At 44.2% G+C, this 21,255-nt stretch overlaps 1 protein-coding gene across 2 annotated transcripts in view; it reads left to right on the plus strand.

The window, feature by feature from the left end:
* ncbp1 (nuclear cap binding protein subunit 1) overlaps positions 1 to 21,255 on the plus strand; it is a 63,575-nt gene that overhangs the window by 35,729 nt on the left and 6,591 nt on the right. For both annotated transcript variants that reach the window (XM_033017852.1, XM_033017853.1), the window contains exons 15-20: positions 1,688 to 1,791; positions 2,546 to 2,671; positions 7,435 to 7,534; positions 14,050 to 14,143; positions 17,689 to 17,792; positions 17,884 to 17,998. In XM_033017852.1, coding sequence (XP_032873743.1) covers positions 1,688 to 1,791; positions 2,546 to 2,671; positions 7,435 to 7,534; positions 14,050 to 14,143; positions 17,689 to 17,792; positions 17,884 to 17,998 — 643 coding nt within the window. The remainder of the gene's footprint in view (positions 1 to 1,687; positions 1,792 to 2,545; positions 2,672 to 7,434; positions 7,535 to 14,049; positions 14,144 to 17,688; positions 17,793 to 17,883; positions 17,999 to 21,255) is intronic.

Below are 21,255 nucleotides of genomic sequence, written 5' to 3' on the forward strand. Positions count from 1 at the left end.
AACCACCTTCAGTAAGGAGTTGGCTTCTGAGATGTATGAAGTGGTCCGTACTCTACAGGATTTCATCACGGATGTTTGTTGTCAAGGTCGGATGTGTACATTGGCAGAGATTGGTTTTGTGTATATGAAACAGACCCAAGCTCTTGTTATTTAACTGAAGGCGAATGACTTCGAACTTGGCCTCCAAATATGCATTAACACTAGTGTTGTCTGTGTACTGCAGCTCGATCACTGAGGGTAAGGTATTTGTTGCTGGAGTGGTGGTGATGAAGGAAATTGCATGCCATCACAAAATAGATATAGCATTGAGACAAATCTTTGAAAAGCGACAAATTTAGGATGGATTATCGAAAGTCCCAGTTAATTCAGTCAACGGTGTTTGTGAGGGTGAGGAAGAGCGACAATAATGATTGAGGGATTGGTGGGGGGGAGGGGCCTCAAGTTCAATGAGAGACCTGCGGTGGAGGGAGGGGGAAAGAATGAAGGGGGACCTGGGTGTGAGGAAGGGGAAAGGTATGCCAAAAACAAAGAGGGACTATCGGGACTCTGATATGTGGCGACTCTTTGCGTACTTTGTGTATTGTATGCAAAAAAAAGAATTTCACTGTACCTAGGTACTTGTGACAGTGAAGTATCATTGATGCTGCTTTTGGCTTTTGTCTTGTGGTGAAGATCATGTCAATTATGCCTCGAGATGGACTGAATGCACCCATGCAGTTCTTTGGTAGGAGGTAGTTGAGGAAGACTTGCACAATGACCTGCTCTGTGGCTAACAGTAGGACCCCTCATTAGTTACTGCAATGCTAACTCGACTGGGTACAAAGTAGTATAATGCATCAAACACAAACTATATTTCATGTCATTTTTTTATTTGTCATTTTAACCAGCTCAATTAAATTATTTTTAAATGAAGGAGAATGCAAGCCAATGTGATCTAGCTTCTTCAATCCTCTAAGTAAGATTCATTATTTGACCTGTATTGTAGTCTCTTAAGTCAATGGGTCCTTTCCGTGGTGACGTTGGAGATTGAATGCAGTGCTCCAAAGGAATTTTTGAATTTAACCACAAAAAAATCCAATTGTAGTAACTACAAAGGATTCTCCCTGCAGCCTGCCACAGAAAAAGTCATTGCACAGGACCTTCTCAACAATCTCCTACTGTAGAGGTGCTCCTGAATTATAATATTTGAACCCGTCTTCACTTTCACTCCTTTGCATTCATTTCGCTTGAGTTGAAGGCCACTGTTGCCCTTTTGATTATTTCTTGCGCTTGTCAGCAACATTTCAGTGAGCTGTGTGCACTGGCACACATGCCTTTCCTCCTTCAGTTTCTAGTTTCTCACCATGAAGAAAATAAGAATTCCCTGTAGTTTGTGTAGAGATTTCATCACTTAAACAGCTGTAAAACTAATGAATAATTTTCTTTCAGATCCATTGACATTGTTACGCTGATCTGTGAAAGCCAATTCTTAATGCACTTTCCCCAGCTTCCATCTTTGTGCTATGAAGGATATTCTACACAATGAACATGTATTTTCAGCTTTCCCACCTTCAGGGTAATGGGGTAGAATCCAGAACACAACATGCTTTCACTTAAATTGATTTTATTGCATAAACAGCTGCATATATTTAAATTGTTGTTGTCTATCTTTAGCAACTATATAAATGGACTATCATCTTGCTCATAGGCTTTCCTATTATCAAAGAATAGTGGACATTGTACCAGAGAACTTTGCCGCCCTATTGCCAGCAAATCCACTGTGTGTTTACAAGTATGGCGATGAGAGCAACAGTAAGTAATGAGTACCTGTTCCGATGAGGAGGTTTTAATTTCTGGGCCGGGCCGGGAATGTAATTAATGATTTCATTAATTTCTGTGAATATTAGATGTTGAATTTTACCCATTCATTTTATACTGCTTGAGAAATGCTGCATAATCTGAATAAGTATTAGAGTTCTTTAAAGATGCTATCTTACAGTTGAGTTGGAAGGTGATGGGCTGATCTGGAGCCTTTGATATATTGGCATTTTTATTTAGCAATTTGTGAAATGTTGTCTCAACAACAATGTTATTCAATTTTAACCTGAATTTTGATGAAGGGAAGTTGAAAAGTGGGCTTGAAGGGAATGTTACTGGTGCATACTGATTTAGACTTGAATGATCAGTTAATGCTGCTTGTTGTACACTGCAACACTTTCTTTAAAGCAGGTTGGAATTTTACAACACTTTGAAGTGTTTAATTGTTGCTGGCACTTGTCTTTTTCTCACATGCACCATGTCTCTTGCAAACGGTTTCTCTCTCTTGGCACATACTTAGTCTAATTCATACATCAGCATCTTTTGACTCATCTCATGCATGTGCATTTTAATGTTCTTCAGTTCAATCTTTCATTTGTGTGTGAGTTAAAACCACTATGTACTTTAAAGGTGCTGTAAGCAAAGTAATAGCAGTAAAAGGATGAAACAGATTCCCAAAATGGTTTGTTGAAATTTCAATTGTAATGAACTTTTAGCCTATTCAGCTTATTTTTGTTCATTGTTTTAGGTTCCCTGCCTGGCTATGCGATCGCTGTCAGTCTATGCAGTGCTATTAAAAGTAAAGCAAGTAATGATGAAATCCTGAGCATACTAAAAGATCTCCCAAATCCTAATCAAGAGGATGATGATGATGGTAAGAAATCCTTTTAATTTTGATGTGAAAAGTTTTAGAAATCAGTGTCAAAGTCAGAATTGTTTTCTATTTGCAGAAATGTGAATTTAATGTAAATTATGTTAACGTCTGAAGTGTCAATGGGGAGCACATTGGGACCAGTGATCATAATTCTATTAGTTTTAAAATAGTTAAGGAGAAATATAAGACTCACCCACAAGTTAAGGTCTTAAAAAGGGGCAAAGCAGATTTTAGAGCCATAAGCTAGAAACTTGCAAAGGTCAATTGGGGGAGTCTGCTTGAAGATAAATGGGTGGCTGGCAAGTGGGAAGGTTTCAAAACTGAGATAGCAAAAATACTGGTGCAGCATGTTCATGTGAGAGTAAAAATGCATGTTTGGGAACCCAGATTGATGAGAGACGTTGAGGCTCTAATTAGGAAAATTGAGGCATACATCGGATTTAGCAAATCCCACCATGAATGCAAGAAATGTGGGTGTACTCTTAAGAAGGCAATCGGGATGAGTAAAAAAGGACATGAAATGGTGCTAGCAGGCGAGGTAAAGGAAAATCCTAAGAGATTTTACAGGTATATTCAAAGGGTGGCTAAGAGGAGACTACGTTCCCTTAAAAATCAGCATGGCTGTCTTTATGTAGAGTCATAAAAGATGAAGGAGCTATTAAACCGATACTTCTCATCCCTTTTAACTGAGGAAAAGATAATGGAAGCTAGGGAATTGAGACCGGGGATGTGTGATGTCTTCGATCAGGTTCAAATTACCCAAAAAAAAGGTATTGGTGGTTTTAAAGTGTATTGAGGGAGTGCAGCATAGGTTCACTAGGTTAATTCCCGGGATGACGGGACTGACCTATGAAAGAATGGGTCGACGTGGCTTGTATTCACTGGAATTTAGAAGGATGAGAGTGGATCTTATAGAAACATATAAAGTTGTTAAAGGATTGGACAAGCTAGATGCAGGAAAAATGTTCCTGATGTTAGGGGAGTCAAGAACCAGGGGTCACAGTTTAACAATAAAGGGTAGGCCATTTAGGATTGAGATGAGGAAAAACTTTTTCACCCAGAGAGTTGTGAATCTGGAATTCTCTGCCACCGAAGGCAGTGGAGGCCAATTCACTGGATGTTTTCAAGAGAGTTAGATATAGCTTAATAGATATAGTTATAGATTTAGCTCTTGAGGCTAACGGAATCAAGGGATAAGGGGAAAAAGCAGGAACGGGGTACTGATTTTGGATGATCAACCATGATCATATTGAATGGCGGTGCTAGCTCGAAGGCTTGAATGGCCTACTCCTGCACCTATTTTGTATGTTTCCATGGATAAATCCCCAGGACCTGACCAACTGCATCCTCAGATCTCGTGGGAAGCTCGGGAGGAAATTGCAGATGCATTGCAGAGACATTTGCATCATTTTTAAGGGCTGTCCCACTGCAGCGACCTAATCTGCGAGTTTAGAAGAGTTTGACCTCGACTCAAACTCGCAGCATGGTCGACACATGGTCCTAGGAGGTCCTATGAGGTCACTGGAACTCTCCTTCATGCTCGAGGGAAGTTCCCGCCTACTCGCGGGCTCAGCTAGGACGCGGAAACATTTTCAGCATGTTGAAAAATTTTCCGTGAGTAAAAACTGGTTGGCATGGTTCTTTTGAACTCGTAGTGCAGTGGAGTTGGGTCGTTATGTAGTTAAAGGCAGTCGAGAGCAGCCGCAGGCAATGTCCTTCGCTGACTGGGCATTTTAATTGGTTCATTGGATTTTCCGGGCCAAGGAAAACCGACCGGTAAGTAAAATGCCCGCCAAACTTTATTATAAGTTGTCTGGCTTCTTAAAAGTGTCTTCCCCCCCCCTTCTCTAAAGGACTTACCATACACTGTGCAGCTGTCTTTTACTGTTCTGTTCATTGCGGGTGTGAATTTCAGACAGCGCTCCCCCGCTTTCCCTGGCCCCCGCCTTTGCGATGTGTTTGTGTGTGTGCGGTCGGTCGATCCAGCTCGCGGTTTCATCGCTGACGGTCGATCCACCTCGAGGTTTTTCAGGCGAGTGTCCTTGTGCTTGAAGGTCGAAGACAGTCTTCTGAACTCGCGGATTAGGTTGCCGCAGTGGGACAGCCCCTTCAGCCACGTGAAGTTCTGGAAGACTACTGTTGTACGGTTATTTAAGAAGGGCAGCAAAAACAAGCCAGGGAAATTTAAACCAGTGAGCCTGATGTCAGTGGGAACGTTTTTGGCGGGTACATTTGGATAGGGGCTTTTAGCTAAGGATAGTCAGCATCGTTTTACCCACAGAAAATTGTGTCCATGAATCTGATAGATTGTTTAAAAGGTCACCGAGAGGTTTGATGAATGCAGAACAGTGGGTGTTTTCTACATGCACAAAGTCCCACATGGAAAGCTTGTCTGGAAGGTTCGAACACATGGAATCCAAGATGAGCAAGCACCAATTGGATTCAAAATTGGCTTGAAGGAAGGAGTCAATGGATAGTTGTGGTTATAGGTGCTTTTCTGATTGGAGGCCTATGACCAGTGGAGTGAGGAAGAGGCTAGCGCTGGGTTCACTTTTTGGTTAATCTACATTACCGATTTGGAAAACAATGGTAGGTAAGATTTGGTTTTGTGAAGGCGAGATCTTGCCTGACACATCGGTTGGAATTCTTTGAGGAATTAAATAGCAGGATTGACACAGGAGAGTCATTAGATGTTGTTTACTTGGATTTTCAGAAGGCAAAAGACAAAGGCCTTTGATAAAGTGACGCCCATGGCTTTAGAGGTAAGAGAAGAGCATGGAAAGAAGATTGGCTGAATGGCAGAAGGCAAAGAGTGGGATTAAAGAAATATTTATTGTGGTTGGCTGCTGGTGACTAGTGGTGTTCTGCAGAGGTTGGTGTTGGTTCTGCTTGTATATTAATGATTTGAATGATGGACTTTGTTGCCAGGTTTGCGGATGGAGGGGCAGGTAGTGTTGAAGTAGGGAGTCTGCTGAAGGACTCGGACAGGTTGAGAGAGTGGGTAAAGAAGTGGCAAGTGGAACAGCCTAGCAAAATATATGGTTATACAGTTTGGTAGAGGGAATAAAGGCGTAGACTATTTTCTAAATGGGGAGAGGATTCAGAAACTGAAGTTGTGAAGGGACATGGGGGTGCAGGTGCAAGATTCCCAAAAGGTTAATTTGCAAGTTGAATCAGTAGTAAGGAAAGCAAATGCAATGTTGCCATTTATTTTGAGAGGACTAGAATATAAAAGATGGGATGTAATGCTGAGGCAGTGGTCAGGCCGCATTTGGAGTATTGTGAGCAGTTTTGGCAGTTGTTTTAAAAATTCCGTTCTGCAAAAGCTCAGCTCCTTTCAAACACTCAGTCTAGGTTCCACTTGCTATGCCTGTCGGGATCAGAACGCACCTAGATGGAGGGAATTTTTTTCACCCAGAGGCAGTGAATATTTAGTATTCTTTGCCCACAATGGTTATGGAGACACAGTTGCTGAGTATATGCAAGGTAGATTTGGATAGTAAGGAAATTGTGGACATGGAATTTGTGCAGGAAAGTGGGGCTGAGGTAAACTATCTGCTATGATCTTCTTGAAATAATGACAGACAACTTGTTTAGTTTAGAGATACAACATGGAAACAGGCTCTTCGGCCCACCTAGTCCGCACCAACCAGCGACCCCCGCACATTAACACTATCCTGCACGCACTAGTGACAATTTACATTTATACCAAGCCAATTAACCTACAAACCTGTACGTCTCTGGAGTGTGGGAGAAAACTGAAGATCTCAGAGAAAATCCACACGGACACGGGGAGAATGTACAAATTCCGTACAGACAGACAGCTGGGATCGAACCCGCGTCTCTGACGCTGTAAGGCAGCAACTCTACCACTGCGCCACAGTGCTGCCCGATAGAATGGTTTACTTCTAGTTTCATTTCTTAGGATTTTAGAAATATTCAGAAAATAGAAACATCTGGTGTTAGTGTGACACATGTTCCACATGTCAGTACACAACTGGCTAGGGAAAGAAGGTATAGAAGAGTGGTGAAGAAAATTTACTCATTACAATTATGAGGTTCTCCAGAGTAATTAATTGACATTGCTTTCCATATGCCAAAGATCTGAGGAAAGAAAGTAGTATTGTGAAATTTCAGGTTAATAGAAATCTGCCAGCCACAAATATAAGCAAACTTCAAGGGATCCAAAATGGACCAAACTAATGATGCCCTGCTAAGATTCCACGGCCCTAAGTAGAGAGAATATTATGTGGCATGCTGTTTGGTACGCTGTCAATCAATTTCTTGCCATTGATGCCAGAAATATGTGTAGAAACGCAAATTTTGATAATCGTTCTCCATAATCCCTAAAAGCTTGCAGTCAAATACTTTATATCAATCAATCAATCAATTTTATTTGTATAGCACATTTAAAAACATGTTCCGTGTGAGTGGGGAAGACCCTGCGAGAAATTAAGGGTAAACAGGAAAGAAAACGGTGTTATTTGATTACAAATGATTACCTCTAATGCTGTAATTTCTGTCAGCTAAGGTGGGATTTTCTAACGTGCCTGTATTACTGACTCGCACTTGGAATTTAGATTTTACGTTACCTGGTTTCAAACAATATTTTATGTATTTACAGTACTTTGTTTATTTTCCCCTCCAGTATATTCATACAGCTAATTTCACTTTCCACGAATCTCAGAAGTCACGTACTTTGTCACATTTATCAAGAAGGAATTCTAAGATCAATAACTAACATATTTGAGCTTCAATTTCAGATGGTTTCAGCTTTAATCCTTTGAAGATTGAGGTTTTTGTACAGACGTTGCTATTCCTGGCATCCAAATCCTTCAGCCATTCTTTCAGTGCTTTGGCAAAGTAAGTGTATACCTTTTCCATTATTAAAAATTGTAACTATATGATAACATGTAAATTGCTTGTTAATAGGATGATCGAATCAGAAAATGTTTTGATTCTGTATATTAGATTGATTAAATTACAAGATTTTGTTTTTCTAATGTACTGAACTTAACTATTAATTAATGCAGATAAAATAAAATGTTGTCGGTCCAGTGTTTTCCTCCATTTACAAAGGGATGTGTTCCTAGAAAATGTTCTGCCGAGCAAACTTTTGTAAGTTGAAATGGCTGGGTAAAATGCATCCTGCCGTCTTGTAGTTGGAGAGTGCTGCACTATTTGTTGCACCAAAAAAAGTGCTTTTGTAACTCAAGGACGTGTATTCTAAAAAAACTGAATACTGCCGTGGGCAAATGCGTAAATTAAGTTTTTGTTAAATGAGAAATAACTTAACAGTTAAGTAAGTACAGTTACTGGTTCCATAAATGGAGTAACTGGTGATTTAAGGGCCGGTTAAAGCATTAGAACATGAAAACACACTAATAGAAATAGGAATATCTTTCAAACCACATACAATATGATCCATGCCTTGATTGCTCTCCATGACCCTCAATTTCTCTCTGTCTTACTCTGAAAAATGTACCTATATCCAGTTATCTAGCCTCTGCAACCCTCTGGGGTAGAGAATTCCAAAGATTCACTACCTTCTGTGAGGAAAAAAATCCTACACTCATGTATTTAATGAGTGCAACCTCTTCCACCCATATGGTAACTATATTCTTTAGTTTGGGACTCTATTCTAGTGGAAACATCTCCCGGTTGCCCAGCACTTCAACTCCCCCTCCCATTCTGAATCTGACCTTTCTGTCCTGCCCCCCCCCCCCCCCCCCCCCCCCAATTACCAGAGTGAGGCCCAGCACAAATTGAAGGAACAACACCTCACATTTCCCTTGGGTAGTTTACACCCCAGCGGTATGAAGGTTCAAAGGTTATTTTATTGGTCACATACACCTAGGTGTAGTGAAATGCTTCTTGCCATGCAGCACATAAAGAAAGAATACAGACATAACAGTAATAAAGAAATGTAAACATAAAAACATCCCCCCACAATGGTTCCCATTATGAGGGAAGGCACAAAGTCCAGTCCCATCCCCAGTTCACCCATAGTCAAGCCTATTGAGGCCTCCACAGTTGCCTCTACGGAGGCCCGATGTTCCAGGCCGTTCTCGCCGGGTGATGGTGCTCCGGCGTCGGGAGAATCCTCACAGCGGCTTGCGATACCTGGAACGACCGCTTCCTTACTGGAGGCCGTGGCTTCCAAAGCTAACAAAGCTAACATGGAGCTCCACAACTGGTGATCTCGCCGAGAGATCCCAGGCTCCCGATGTTAAAGTTCAGCGCCGCCGCCCGCGGCTGGCCGCTCCACAGTCCTACAGCTCCGCGATGTTTCATCGGCGGTCTCAGCTCACCGGAGCTCCAGCACGGCGACCCGGGCAAGGCAACTCCCGCTCCGCGATAGCGCTCCAGCGCTGTGCCGCCTCCGAAGCCGAGGTTCTGGGCGGTCCCCGACAGGAAATGCCGCTCCAGGCCTGCTGGTAGGCCGTGAGGACGGGTCGATGGTGCAGCCCGGAGAAAAGCTGCCTCTCCGACCAGGTAGGGAACCCTAGAAAGCAGTTTCCCCCTTACCCCCCCCACCCCCACATAAAAAAGCCTAGAACTCCAGAACAAAAAACTCAACTAACTAAAAATAAAAAAAAGAGAGAAAAAACGGACAGCTGCAGGCTGGGCAGCCATTCCACACAGGACGGCTATGAACCCGGGTATGAACATTGACTTCTCTAATTTCAGGTAGTCTTTGCTTTCTTCCTCCTTCCCCTCCCCCTTCCCAGTTCTCCCACATAGCCTACTGTCACCGCCCCTTCCTTTCTTTTTCCTGCCCCCCCCCCCGACATAAGCCTGAAGAAGGGTCTCGACCTGAAACGTCGCCATTTCTCCATAGATGCTGCCTCATCCGCTGAGTTTCTCCAGCGTTTTTTGTCAACATCTACTCTGTTGTGCATCTTAGGATCTAAACCACATACAGGTTCATATTGCTTATAGGCCAGTTTTGCCCATTTTCACCATAGTATTTGGAATGTGGCAATGTAATGGTGGTCTTTCATACATGTAAATAGAACAGGACAGATGCAAATTTAATGTAATTATTAAAGGAGACAGTCTGAAAGCAGGAAGCAATACACCACTTAGTATGAAATCTGGCAATGAAAAAACTCTGGAATCTTGTTAAGGAGGTAATAGCAGGACACTTTAAAATATCAAAAGGCATCTGCATGGTCCAAGTGCATGAAATAAAAGGGCAACCTGTGCGTGCAGCAAGTTATTAGAAAGGCAATGGAATGTTGGCCTATGAACATGGAGCATAAAGGCAGGGGAGTTTAGATGTAACCTTGCAGGGTGGGACAACTTATTGAGTCATTTTTGAGAAAGAAACACTACAGAGACGTTTCACTGGATTAATTCCTGGGGTAAAGGCACATTAAGCAGGTGGGGCCTGTGTACATTGTTTTGAAAATAATCTTATTGAAGCATGAACTTCTAAGGGGGATTGACATTGAAGGTTTTTGTCCCAGAGCCCAGTAATGATGCATTTGAGGAATATATTCTCTCAGTGCCATCAGGCTCTTTAGAATTCTCCATATTGAAAACAGTGCATGGTCATTATATTGAAGGTAATGAATGACACACATTTTGAGAGTCGAGGGGAGTGGAAAAGTGATGAGACCTTGATTTATTCCACTGTTATCTTATTGTGGAAAAGTAGCAATGTTACAAAATTTTGAGATTTTAAAAATCAAGTCTGTAATTTATCCCATCAGATAAAGCATAAAAATAAGTTTAATTTGACACCTAATTCACTTTCATATCTCAAGTATTTAAAAAGTTATGGCCATTTTCATACTCGGAAATGAGCATCTTGTTCCCTATTGATTTTCTATGGACATAACAAAAAAGCTGTGATCGTGAACAGTCAAAAGCCCATAACTTTCTTAAAAATTAAGAGAACTGAATGAAATTTTCAGTTATCATAGATTGAAGCATTCTGAAACAAATATAAAATAATCTTACTTGGATGACCTGAAATTAAAGCATATAATTAGTTAGTTACCTAATTGTAGCTAATTTCAGACTTCAATTACTAGATCTAAACATCTATCCATTTCTTAATAAATGATTAACATTTTTAAATAGCCTAAATGTCCAAATAATATTCACAAATAATTCACAATAAAACATGATTTTTAAATCTAATTTACATTAATTTATAGACCAAATGGAAGGAATTTAGTGTTCAATTGCTGTAAATAAATGCCCATTTAAATCAGCTTTCCAGTGGGTCCCTGTGGAACGCGCTGGTTTAGAACGTTCACATTGCGGTAGATTTGTGCCCCAAATGCCCAGAAAAAAACTGCGGGATATAATGGGCCCAAAATGAGCTACTCGCAATATTAAACTTTGTATAAAGGGATCTTTAGAAGCCCTTTTTAATGTAAAAATAAGCTACATACCTTCTGTGGTTTGCTCTATGGGACCCTGCGGTTGCTGGCGGTCGTGGGTTTAGAGATTGATTTTTAAACTACTATAACTATTATACGAGGCCTTTAAAACTAATAATAGCTTTTGCGACGGGGTCTTCCAGCGATTTTTCGTTAATAATTAACTAGGCTGAACATCTTCGATTTGAACAGCCTAGAGAAAATCGCGTTTTAAACCCGCCCCCTCTAAACGGCGCCAAAATCGCGCACACCCGCAGCGGCAGATTTTCAACGACGCTTCAGGTAGGCTTTGCAACATACCTAGAAAGAGGGCAGTGGCTTACCCCTGTACTTTAGGTATGGTATCCTCAATTAGTTGAGGTCGGTGGACAGATCAGTGGCACAGCAGTAGAGTTACTGCCTCGCAATGCAAGAAACCCGGGTTTGATTCTGACTACGGGTGCTATCTGTACGTAGTTTCATGTTCTCCCTGATACCGCATGGGATTTCTCTGGGTGCTCTGGTTTCTTCCCACATTCCAAAAAAGTGCAAGTTTGTAGGTTAATTGGATACTGTAAATTGTCCCTAGTGTGTAGGTAGCTGCTGTAGGCGCCGACGATGGCGGCCACGGTGTACTGCTCCTTTCTGTTTTGTATCTGTTTGTTCGTTTGTGTCGTCTGTGAAAACCCCACAAGGATCACTTTCATGAGAGAGGTACTCATTAACATCAGACATACAGTACCTCCAAACATCGTTCCGGATTTCTCTCACTCGCTGGATTATTTGGACATACTCGTCAGCAGGGCTGTGGCTGCGTTCAAGGTCATGAGACGGAGGAGGACCCGTGGGAAGCGCTCTGGAGCACTCACCCGACTCCGGCGACGAGGATCACGCACACCACTCCCGAGCATATTTCAGGCAAACGTACGTTCTCTCAAGAACAAAGTGGACGAACTGCAACTCCTGCATCGGACAAACAAGGACTTCTCTCGAGCTGCTGCCCTGTGTTTCACCGATACCTGGCTTTGTGAGTCGACCCCGGACAGCGCGCTGCAACTGGCTGGCTTCCAACTTCACAGAGCGGATCGCAAAGTGGAGGCAGCGGGGAAATCAAGAGGCGGTGGAATATGCTTCTATACTAACCAGGACTGGTGCAGCGACATCACAGTACTGTTAAATTCCTGCTCTCTTTATAAACTGCAAACCCTTTTACTCTCTGTGGGAATTTTTAACCAGTCCCTGCAAACATGTACTGTACCTGCCTGCTTCAAAGTCTAAACTATTGTCCCTGTACCCAAAAAGACCAGGATTACTTGTCTTAATGATTACAGGCCTGTGGCACTGACCTTTGCAGTCATGAAGGCACTTGAAAGGCTTTTGCTGGCCAAGCTGAAAAATATCACAAACCCCCTGCTGGACCCTCTGCAGTTTGCATATCGGGCCAATAGATCTGTGGATGATGCAGTCAACCTGGGCCTGCACTTCATCCTACAGCACCTAGACCGCCAGGGGACCTATGTGAGGATCCTGTTTGTTGATTTTAGCTCTGCATTCACCATTGTGCCAGAGCTACTGCACTCCAACCTTTCCGAGTTGACTGTGCCTGAACCCCTCTGTCAGTGGATCACCAACTTCCTGACAGACAGGAAGCAGCATGTGAGGCTGGGAAAGCACATTTCGGACCCGCAAACGCTCAACATAGGATCACCACAAGGCTGTGTACTCTCTCTTCTCCTCTACTCTCTCTACACCAACGACTGCACCTCCACAAACACCTCTGTCATGCTTCTCAAGTTTGCGAACGACCCAACCCTGATTGGACTGATCCAGGATGGGGAGGAATCTGCCTACAGTCAGGAAGTGTCACAGCTGGCATCCTGGTGCCGTAGCAACAACCTAGAGCTCAATGCTCTTAAGACAGTCGAATTGATTGCAGACTTTAGGAGAGCTCCCCCTCCCCTCACCCCACTCACCATTAACAACACCACAGTCACATCTGTGGAGTCTTTTAAGTTCCTGGGAACCAACATCTCCAAGGACCTTAAGTGGGGGGCTACCATCGACTCCACAGTCAAAAAGGCACAACAGAGGATGTACTTCCTGCGGCAGCTGAGGAAGCACAATCTGCCACAGGCAATGATGGTCCAATTCTACACGTTCATCGTAGAGTCTGTTCTCACCTTCTCCATCATGGTCTCGTTTGGCTCAGCCACCAAGCACGACACCTGGAGGCTGCAGAGAATCGTCCGATCAGCAGAGAAGATTATTGGCTGCAACCTTCCCTCCATTGATGAACTGTACACTGCAAGGGCCAGGAAGCGAGCGGGCAAGATCATCTCAGACCCCTCTCACCCTGGCCACAAACTCTTTGAATCACTTCCCTCTGGAAGACGACTCCGGATTGTCAAAGCTGCCACAGCCAGACATAAAAACAGTTTTTATCCACTAGATGCTCTACTCAACAGCCAGAAATCTGTAGCCTCCCTTTGATCTGATATTTTGTTGGTTCACATGCTTGATCAATGGTGTTTTATCATTAATGTCTTATTATTTTTAATGTTTAGTGTTTTCTGAGTCATTTTAACTCACTGTATGTCATGTTGTTACTTGTGGGCGGAGCACCAAGGCAAATTCCTTGTATGTGAATACTTGGCCAATAAACTTACTTACTTAATCGCTGGCCGGTGCAGACTCGGTGGGCCGAAGGGCCTGTTTCCACGCTGTATTTCTAAATTAAAAACTAAAAGTGCTTAGAAATCTGCCTTTTCATGGGAAAAAAAATATATATATATCTAAGGCAGGGATAATACAAGTAGTTGCAGCACCTCGTGAAGGGATTTAGCTGAAAATAAAGGAAAACAATAAAGCAAAGCGAAGAAATGTCCATGTAGCCAGAATTTAAGGAAAGTTGCAGAGTGAGCCTCTCATCTTCAACCCTATATTTTGGTGACACGCCTTCTACATTTAATTGCTTGTTTTCATGGGCTGATTTTTGTTTTGTAGGTTTCATGAGATTTTTAAGACGTTGGCTGAAGGTGATGAGGGCAAGTTACATGTACTAAGAGTTATGTATGACACTTGGAAGTGCCATCCTCAGGTAAAAATTGTTTCCTGGTTTCACCGTACCTCTTCCTTTCAGTCAACAGAAAATATAGATCTGCAATGCCAGTTGAAAGGGAAAATATGTCTTGGATATGGCTTACCCCTGTACTTATCATTGCTTTTTTATTTAAATTGCACCTGATGTTTGTTATTTCTCTATCCTAAAATAGTTTCCAGCATTTGAATATGGGCTCCAATTGTACCTTGTATGGCATACCAGTCACTTGATATATACACCAATCGCAACCATCGAAAGTTCAGAAGGGTTCCGACCCAAAATGTCACCTATCCATGTTCTCCAAGGATTCTGCCTGACCCACTCAGTTACTCCAGCACTTTGTGTTTTTACTAAAATAAGTATTTGCCATTTGTTGTTCCCAAGACCTTAAGAATGAATGTGTTAGTTACAAGTCCCTCATATCATTTAGAGGGAGTTGGGTAAATACTTGCAAAGTAAATATTGAAGTATACAGGAAAAGAACAACCGTAAAAGTACTATGAGGTCAGGTTGTCTTGGTCAAATGAAGACCTCTAATACTGTCATTTCTGTCAGCTAGGCTGGGATTTGCTAATTCGTGTTTGAAACACTGACTCACACTGGGTTTAGATTTTAAAGTTATTTATTTTCAATTTTATGTATTTACTTTGTTTATTTTCCCCTCCAATCCAGAGGGCCAAACATGGGAAAGGGCAATGCTTGATCAACTCTTAGGCAATTAGGAGGTGCAAGTGAATGAAGTGTTTGTGGATGAACCTTTTGGGACCAGTGATCACTGTTCGACCATTATTATCTGAATGGTGGCCGATTAGGAAAGGGGGAGATGCAACGAGACCTGGGTGTCATGGTACACCAGTCATTAAAAGTAGGCATGCAGGTGCAGCAGGCAGTGAAGAAGGCGAATGGTATGTTAGCATTCATAGCAAAAGGATTTGAGTATAGGAGCAGGGAGGTTCTACTGCAGTTGTACAGGGTCTTGGTGAGACCACACCTGGAGTATTGCGTACAGTTTTGGTCTCCTAATCTGAGGAAGGACATTCTTGCCATAGAGGGAGTACAGAGAAGGTTCACCAGACTGATTCTTGGGATGTCCGGACTTTCATATGAGGAAAGACTGGATAGACTCGGTTTGTACTCGCTAGAATTTAGAAGATTGAGGGGGGATCTTATAGAAACTTACAAAATTCTTAAGGGGTTGGACAGGTTAGATGCAGGTAGATTGTTCCCGATGTTGGGGAAGTCCAGGACAAGGGGTCACAGTTTAAGGATAAAGGGGAAATCCTTTAGGACCGCGATGAGGAAAACATTTTTCACACAGAGAGTGGTGAATCTCTGGAATTCTCTGCCACAGAAGGTAGTTGAGGCCAGTTCATTGGCTATATTTCAGATGGAGTTAGATGTGGCCCTTGTGGCTAAAGGGATCAGGGGGTATGGAGAGAAGGCAGGTACAGGATACTGAGTTGGATGATCAGCCATGATCATATTGAATGGCGGTGCAGGCTCGAAGGGCCGAATGGCCTACTCCTGCACCTATTTTCTATGTTTCTATTAGGCTTAAGATAGTTATGGATAGAAACACCACGGGCACACAGTTGAAATTCTAAATTGCGGCAAGGCCAACTTTGCTTGTATTAGTTCGGAACTCAATCAAGTTGATTGGAACAGGTTGCTTGATGGAAAAGAAATGTCTGTAAAGTGGGTGTTTTTAAAAGTGTGCTGACCAGAGTCCAGGCCATGCATGTTCCTGTTTGAGAGTAATGGGCAAGGCAGATGAGTGTAAAGCTTGGAGGATAAGAGAAATTGAGGCTTTTGTCAAGTGTAAGAAGGAGGCATGGGGCAGGTATAGGCAGCTGGGACTAAGTGTATCCCTGGAGGAGTTTCGGGAACTGAGGAGCGCGCTAAAAAAGGAAATCAAGAGGACAAAAAGGGGACGGCAGATAGTTCTGGCATTTAATATTGAGGCTAATCCCAAGAGATTTTATAAATATATTAAGGCTAAAAGGGTTAACAGGACCTCCCTGATCTCCCGGTTGCCGGACACTTTAATTCTCCTTCCCATTTCTACACAGACCTTTCTGTCCTAGGTCTCCTCCATTGTCAGAGTGAGGCTAAACACAAATTGGAGGAACAGCATTTCATAGTTTTGGCAGCTTACAGCCCAGTTGTATGAATATTGATTTATCTCACTTCAGGTAGTCCCGACATTCTCTCTTTCTCTCTCTCTCTCTCTCTCTCTCTCTCTCTCTCTCTCTCTCTCTCTCTCTCTCTCTATCCCTAACCCACCCAAGTCGCACTAGCTTCTCGTTTTCACCCTACAAACGGCCTAATGGTCACAATGGCCTAATTCTTTTATCATCGTTACTTTTTTGCATATCTTTTATTCATTGTTCTTTATCTCTCCACATCATCATCTATATCTCTCGTTTCCCTTATCCTTAACCAGTCTGAAGAAGCGTCTCTACCCGAAACGTCACCCATTCCTTCTCTCCAGAGATGCTGCCTGTCCCGCTGAGTTACTCCAGCTCTTTCTATCTTCAGTTTAAACCATGTGCAGTTCCTTCCTACACATGATAATTCTTATACTCAATACCCAAACCCAATGCAACACACCATCCCGGAGTCTCGCTCGTGTTCACAGAAAAGCCTGACTAGCCCTGACTATTAATTCCTCCCATCATTACTGCTTGCCTAGACCTTGTCCTTCCTTGATATACTACAGAAAAGGTTGTAATGTACCACAACAGCCTGCTACAGTCACATGCTCAGAATCACATCTTACAGACAAATGTGCCCCCATCACTGATTTTGGCTGCTGCTTGCCACTCAGAGGCTCACCCACCAATAGTATACAAAGCTGTATATTTGTGAATGAGGGAAAGTCTGCACGTCTGCCACCTCAGACTTGTTCATTGCCTGCTTGTCCCTCCTAATGGTTATCCACTAATAATCTGGCTGACCCTTTGATGTGATTTCCTGAAGCCCCGAACTATAACACTTTCTGGGTCCTGTTTGCTCCTCTGTGAGTCCCAATGCCAATCTAGGCACTGGACATACTGCCTGCAAACATAATTGTCAGGGACAATTGATCTACATTTCACAGGAAGAATATACCACTTCACTGACTGCCATTTCTACCCATCAATTTCCTACCAGGTTTTAAAGAAAAATAAATACCTTACCTTGACTTATCTGGTCATTGCTCAGCCTTTTTGCTGACACCTATCTCAATGCTTCTGCACTTAGACCTCAAGCTCAACACTTGGATTTTAAAACAACCTTTCTCATAATGGCCTCTCCTACTAATAGTCGCATCCCTTTCATATGCTGTTACCAGGGCTGATATTGAAAATGTAAATGAAGGAAAGGATGTGCAGTTTAAATTGGCATCGTGGTCAGCACAGACATAATGGACCGATGGATCTGTTCTATGTTCCAAGGAATAGCTATATAAGTTTCACAGAATCAATTAATTAACACTCCAGTATTGGGACGTTGAATATTAATTTGTCCTATTAGACCTAATTTTTCTTGGTGCGTTGCAGATGATGGCCATGTTGGTTGACAAAATGATCCGGACACAGATTGTAGACTGCGCAGCAGTAGCAAACTGGATCTTCTCATCAGAAATGGGACATGATTTCACCAGGTAATGTTCTGAATATTGACAAGGAAAGAATCGAGTACATTGTGTTCTTTTGATGCAAATGTACGAGACTAAATTTATTCTGATGTTTTAGATTGTATGTCTGGGAGATATTGCACTCAACCATCCGAAAAATGAATAAGCATGTTCAAAAGGTACAAAATGAACTTGAAGAAACTAAAGACAAACTGGATAAGCAACACAAAAGGGTGAGTTTTGTTTTGTGTGATTGATCAACTAACCAGTGTTGTTAAAGTCAAATGCATGTTATGTAGGGAATTTGGAAGATTGGCGAGTGGCTAATGTTGTGCCTCTATGAAAGAAGGGCTGTAAGGAAAAGCCTGAGAACTATAGACCTACAGCCTAACATCTGTGATTGGCATGTTACTGGAGAGGATTCTGAAGGATAAGGCACATATATGCATTTGAATAGACGGGCTGATTAAGAATAGTCAGCATGGTTTTGGATGTGGGAGATCATTGTTACAGTTGTACAAGGCGTTGCTGAGACTGCATTTGGAGTATTGTATTCAGTTCTGTTCTCCATTCTGTAGGAAGCGTGGTGTTAAGTTGAATAGAGTGCAGAGAAGATTGATGAGGATGTTACCAGGACATGAGGGCCTGAGTTATAGGAGAGGCCGAGCGTGCTAGGACTTTATTCCTTGAATCGCAGGAGGCTGAGGTGTGAAAGCTCATAAGGGGAATAGACTAGGTGAATGCACAATCTTTTATGCAGAATAGGGGAATCAAGAATCAGAGACATAGATTTAAGATGAGAGAGGAAAGATTTAATAGGAACCTGATGAGTAACCTTTTCCAAACTGAGTATATGAGCATATGGAACGAGCTACCAGAGGAGGTTGTTTCGGCTGGTACTATAGCAACATCTAAAAGATATTTGGACAAGTACTTTTAATGGAAAAAAAATGCTTAGAGGGATATGGGGCAAATGCAGAAATGTGGATGGAACATCTTGGTCAGCATGGGCAAGTTGGGCCCAAGATAGGTGGAGGTAATGTTGAAGAAGCAGGGAATCTGCAGAAGAACTTGGAACAGGTTGGGAAAGTGGGCAAAGTGGCAAATGGAATACAGCGTGGCAAAGTGTATGGTCATGCAGAGCTGCCGAGTAGTACGGATTTTCCGTATTTTGTACGGAAATGCGATTAGAATACGGATGTATGGTTTTGTGTTAAATACGGATTTTAAATAAGGAGTTCAGTTCAGTCTGAAGAAGGGTCTCGACCAGAAACATCACCCATTCATTCTCTCCAGGCTGCCTGTCCCGCTCCATGTTTAAACAGAGCGCTGTCAGTTTAACGCATGGGAATTTAAATGAAGAGCTGTCGGCTGCAGCGCTATGGGTTCTAAAAATAGCGCTACCAGCTGGAGCGCTATGGGCTTTACACATAGCGCTATGGCCACAGCGCTATGGGTCTCAGACTGTTCAGGAAAACTCTCGTATAACAATGAGTCTTTGGAATTCTCTTTCTCAGTGGTAGTTGAGCCTGATTATTTTTCAGGCAGTGGTAGAATTTTGGATAAGCCTCGTGGTGAAAGTTTACCAATGAGATTGCAGTTACATTAGGATTGGCCTTGATTTTACAGAACGGTGGGTGGGATTAAGGGGAAGAGGGAGGGGTGGAGAGAGGGAGAGGATGGGGAGGGAGAGAGAGGGAGGGAGAAAAAAGGAAGGAGAGAGGGAGGGTGGGAGGGAAAGGGAGGGGGAGGGGGAGAGAGAAAGGGAGGGAGGGCGAGAAGGATTGAGAAAGGGAGGGAGGGAGGGAGAGGAAGACTTTCAGAATGGCTTCTACATCATCATCATCTGGTGCTAAATGCAGGAAGCAGCCGTTCAAACCAAAGATCTTAGAGCAGAGCAAGATGGGCTACTGCGAAATACAATGGGCAGACGTGTAGTACGCTACCGAGGGGATCCTGGGCATTTTTCCCCGCCCATTTTAGTAACCAGAGCCTACCCGACCCGACTCGCAGTGTAATCAATGTTGCGGGGCAACAGTTTGTGTGTGTGTGATATAGGGTTAGATTCATAATTCTGTCAGTTCCTACTTCTTGTCAAGAATAAAATTTGACTCTGGTAATTGTCTTTTTTAATGTTTTTTAAATCATTTCTTTTTAAATGGCTCACAAGCAGTGTTTGAGTTGATTTTGTAGTAACCGGAACCGACCCGACTCACAGGGTAATTGACATTGCGGGGGAAGTTTTTGTGTGTGATATAGGGTTAGATTCATAATTCTGTTAGTTCATAATTCTGTTAATTCTTGTTAAAGAATAAAATGTTTATAAACACACATACATGAATGTGATATAAATGTATATAATCATATAACACACACAATTATATTTCTTCTGATCCAATGATGAACTTTATTTCAGCCTAGACAAGGGACATTAAATAAGAAACATTGTAAACCTCCCCGCAACTTCACACACATTAGGCCTTATCCCCCCCCCCCCCCCCCCGGCACTCCCTCGCCTGCCCCCACACTACAATGTCTCCCCCCCTCCTATGCCCCTCTCCCCGTTACCCCACACTCCCTCTCCCCGCTGCCCCAGGCCGCGCACTCCCTCTCCCCGCTGCCCCGGGCCGCGCACTCCCTCTCCCCGCTGCCCCGGGCCGCGCACTCCCTCTCCCCGCTGCCCCAGGCCGCGCACTCCCTCTCCCTCTCCCCGGGCCGCGCACTCCCTCTCCCCACTGCCCCGGGCCGCGCACTCCCTCTCCCTCTCCCCGGACCCCACACCCCCTCTCCCCGCTGCCCCGGGCCGCACACTCCTCCCTCTCCCTGGGCCGCACACTCCTTCTCCCTCTCCCCGGGCCGTGCACTCCCTCTCCCCGCTGCCCCGGGCCGCGTACTCCCTCTCCCTCTCCCCGGGCTGTGCACTCCCTCTCCCCACTGCCCCGGGCCGCACACTCCCTCTCCCTCTCCCCGGACCCCACACCCCCTCTCCCCGCTGCCCCGGGCCGCACACTCCCTCTCCCCGGGCCGCACACTCCCTCTCCCCGCTGCCCCGGACCGCGCACTCCCTCTCTCCGGGCCGCACACTCCCTCTCCCTCTCCCCGGGCCGCGCACTCCCTCTCCCCGCTGCCCCGGGCCGCACACTCGTTCTCCCTGTCCCCGGACCCCACACCCCCTCTCCCCGCTGCCCCGGGCCGCACACTCCCTCTCCCCGCTGCCCCGGGCCGCACACTCCCTCTCCCCGCTGCCCCGGGCCGCACACTCCCTCTCCCCGGGCCGCACACTCCCTCTCCCCGCTGCCCCGGACCGCACACTCCCTCTCCCCGGGCCGCACACTCCCTCTCCCCGCTGCCCCAGGCCGCACACTCCCTCTCCCCGCTGCCCCGGGCCGCACACTCCCTCTCCCCGCTGCCCCGGGCCGCACACCCCCTCTCCCCGCTGCCCCGGGCCGCACACTCCCTCTCCCCGCTGCCCCGGGCCGCACACTCCCTC

This window comes from Amblyraja radiata, chromosome 3 (assembly GCF_010909765.2).
Source record: "Amblyraja radiata isolate CabotCenter1 chromosome 3, sAmbRad1.1.pri, whole genome shotgun sequence".
Taxonomy (NCBI): Eukaryota; Metazoa; Chordata; class Chondrichthyes; order Rajiformes; family Rajidae; genus Amblyraja; species Amblyraja radiata.